Source organism: Palaemon carinicauda, chromosome 14, assembly GCF_036898095.1.
Source record: "Palaemon carinicauda isolate YSFRI2023 chromosome 14, ASM3689809v2, whole genome shotgun sequence".
Classification (NCBI taxonomy): domain Eukaryota; kingdom Metazoa; phylum Arthropoda; class Malacostraca; order Decapoda; family Palaemonidae; genus Palaemon; species Palaemon carinicauda.
In genome coordinates this window covers 119,873,676-119,877,045 of record NC_090738.1, presented here as the reverse complement: position 1 = coordinate 119,877,045, position 3,370 = coordinate 119,873,676, and the positions used below count along the sequence as shown (strand labels likewise).

The window sequence follows — 3,370 nt, the reverse complement described above, 5'->3', positions numbered from 1 at the left end:
TAGAATATATTTACTGATGAGATAGACTGAAATTAATCAATATATATATATATATATATATATATATATATATATATATATATATATATATATATATATATATATATATATATATATATATATATATATATATATATTGAGAGAAGGTCACAATCCAATATGAAAAAATGTAGATGAGGGAAGAGGCATTCTTTGCAAAGCTTCGCTTATCTAAAATTATGATTTACTTTGACCGATTCAAAATGGGTGTGGAACATATCAGTCATCAAGGTCAAGGAATCTTTTTAAGAAAAAATATTTGGTGATGTGCTTTTTACCATTTATGTAAAAGCATCGAGAATTAATAATAGAGTTTATGATTGACAAAGGGGAAACTGACAACTGGATTTAGAAAGGGCACAAGTTCTAATATATTTGCTTATTATTGTATTATCTAAGCAACAAATACATAGACTCAATCTGCGGAGCCTAAAATTTTACCAAAATAAAGTAGATTTGAATGCTTGTTAAAATACATAAAATTTTAACTCAACATTCAATATAAAAATTATAAAAAAGAATTGAAGGACAAACACAAAGACAGATGTAGGAGGATAAACTAAGTGAACATAGTGAACACTATAAGAGGCCAGAAAAGATTATGGACGCCTAAAAAGAATATTACAAGAAGAACTTAAAGCCAAAGAATGGCACCTCAAGGAAACAGAATGTTCGCTCTTAGAAGATATGCCCCAATCACATTTATTATTTTGGAGCTTAGATTTTCTACGTTGCTAAACTATCAGTCATTACATTGCTAACGGATTTTCTTGCCCCAAGAAAGTTCAAGAAAAAAAAAAAATCATATTTCCATAAACCATGAAAAGACATTTAATGGTTACCTCTTATAACATCTTTTCATATGATAATAATGTTCTTTTTTAATGCCAAATAAAAGCCATGACTCGAAAACAATAATTTATTATTGAAAATACTGAACATTGATACAAAATAATAAAAATTGTTTTATTAACATGATTTACAAAAAACTATATGATAATCAATGGACAGGCATGTGCCAAGACAGAGAATATGTAATCTGTTACGCTTATTAGAACCAGATATTACAATATCTTGCATTTAAAAGCATTTGCGGTGGACAATACCGGGACCGGACTCATCGTATTCCTCCTTGGTGACCCACAAGGCCTGGAAGGTGGACAGAGAACCAAGGATGGAACCACCGATCCAGACGGAGTACTTCCTCTCAGGAGGAGCGACGATCTTGACCTTGATGGTAGATGGGGAGAGAGCAGTGACTTCCTTCTGCATCCTGTCAGCAATACCAGCGTACATGGTGGTGCCACCAGAAAGGACAATGTTAGCCAACAAGTCCTTCCTGATGTCAATGTCACACCTCATGATGGAGTTGTGGACAATCTCGTGAACACCAGCAGATTCCATACCAAGGAAAGAAGGCTGGAACAGGGACTCAGGAGCACGGAAGCGCTCGCTGCTGATGGTGATTACCTGGCCATCAGGAAGCTCATAAGATTTGTCTAAGGAGGATGAGGCAGCAGCAACGTTCATTTCACTCTCATAGTCCAGGGCAATATAACAAAGCTTCTCCTTAACATCACGGACGATCTCACGCTCGGCAGTAGTGGTGAAGGAGTAGCCCTTCTCAGTCATGATTTTACTTAGGTAGTTGGTGATGTCACGACCAGCCAAGTCCAGACGGAGGATGGCATGGGGAAGAGCGAAACCTTCATAGACGGGCACCATGTGAGAGACACCATCACCAGAGTCAGTAACCTCACCAGTGGTACGACCAGAGGCGTAGAGGGAGAGCACAGCCTGGATACAGACGTACATGGCGGGCATGTTGAAGGCCTCAAACATAATCTGAGTCATCTTCTCACGGTTAGCCTTTGGGTTGAGGGGAGCTTCAGTGAGCATGGTGGGGCACTCCTCAGGAGCAACACGGAGCTCATTGTAGAAAGTGTGGTACCAGACCTTCTCCATGTCGTCCCAGTTGGTGATGATACCATGTTCGATGGGGTACTTGAGGGTGAGGATACCTCTCTTGCTCTGGGCTTCATCACCGACGTAGGCGTCCTTCTGACCCATACCGACCATCACACCCTGGTGACGGGCACGGCCAACGATGGAGGGGAAGACAGCTCGGGGAGCATCATCACCAGCAAAGCCAGCCTTAACAAGACCGGAGCCATTGTCGCAGATGAGGGTCGACGCCTCTTCGTCGTCGCACATTGTGAAGGCGGTTTTGAAATATCAGAAAGGAGCCTGTAATGAAATATTAAACTATTTGACAGTAGAAAATATTAGCACATTCTCTCTTCGCCACTAGTATGCGCGTGTATATAATTTTATATACTCTTATCTTCAATTACGTGTTTATACCAAAATGCAAATTCAAGGAAAAGGCATTCAAGTGACACCTGGATTTTTGACTATCGTAGAAACTAATCTACGAAAAATTTATGAAAAAGAAAATATGGATGCAATTCCAGATTAACGGTCAACTTACTCGCACGTTATCATGACTTTAATTACCTATAAATTTTATAAACCGTTCGTAGCTATGACTTTATGGACTTATAGTTTAATGATTATAAAGAATATCTATCGGGAATTGTTTTTTATAGGCAACAGGCATGGAATTGCCATTTAATTAATGAATTCAATAATCATAAATGACTAAATTTTCATGTGGGTAACCAAGGCATGAGAGTTTACAGGTTTAATATTCAGACGTTGTTCATTTATCCCCAAAACACAGGATTTCTTATTTATTTAGGTGGATATCATGAGTTGTCTACATACCACTAAATAAGGACAAAAGTTTTTCAAATAAACCTCATAATCCTGGCAGAAGCGTCATAAAATAATATTGGTCTTATATAGTTAAGTTGTCAGGATCAGTAACTGAAACATTAAAGGTAGATAACAAATACATTGATTACATAACAATCTAGGATAATCAAGGTCTGTCAATAGTTTTTCAGTGTTCATTCAGCTGAATTAAAACTTTTAGCAGCCAAACTTACAAGAAAAGTGCAATGGAAGAAATATACCAACAATAGATGCAGCTATTTATTCAGAAACTCCACAAGGTACATAAGTATGTGAATCCTAGTAAATCACGATTATTACATAGAAATATAAAATGTTTTTATATCCATCAGAGGAGATAACGATTTGCAGAAATTTACTCGAATTTTGAGTTTGATATAAAGTTTAAAGAATAATGATTAAACCTAAACATCACATTTAATTTACTTAAACTCTCACTAAAGGAAATCAATATTATTTCACTAAATTCTAAAAACACAACAACTTCCGTAACACACTGTTTCAACTTCACACC

At 36.8% G+C, this 3,370-nt stretch overlaps 1 protein-coding gene across 1 annotated transcript; it reads right to left on the bottom strand.

The window, feature by feature from the left end:
* Nucleotides 1–1,119: 1,119 nt before the first annotated feature.
* On the bottom strand, nucleotides 1,120–2,253 carry LOC137653283 (actin, alpha cardiac muscle 2-like). The gene has a single exon (XM_068386654.1). The coding sequence runs from the start codon at nucleotides 2,251–2,253 to the stop codon at nucleotides 1,120–1,122; it is 1,134 nt and encodes a 377-aa protein (XP_068242755.1).
* Nucleotides 2,254–3,370: the final 1,117 nt, after the last annotated feature.

What these genes read in the sequence shown, in the direction of transcription:
- LOC137653283 (XM_068386654.1), bottom strand. Translation starts at nt 2,253, where the DNA reads ATGTGCGACGACGAAGAGGCGTCGACCCTCATCTGCGACAATGGCTCC.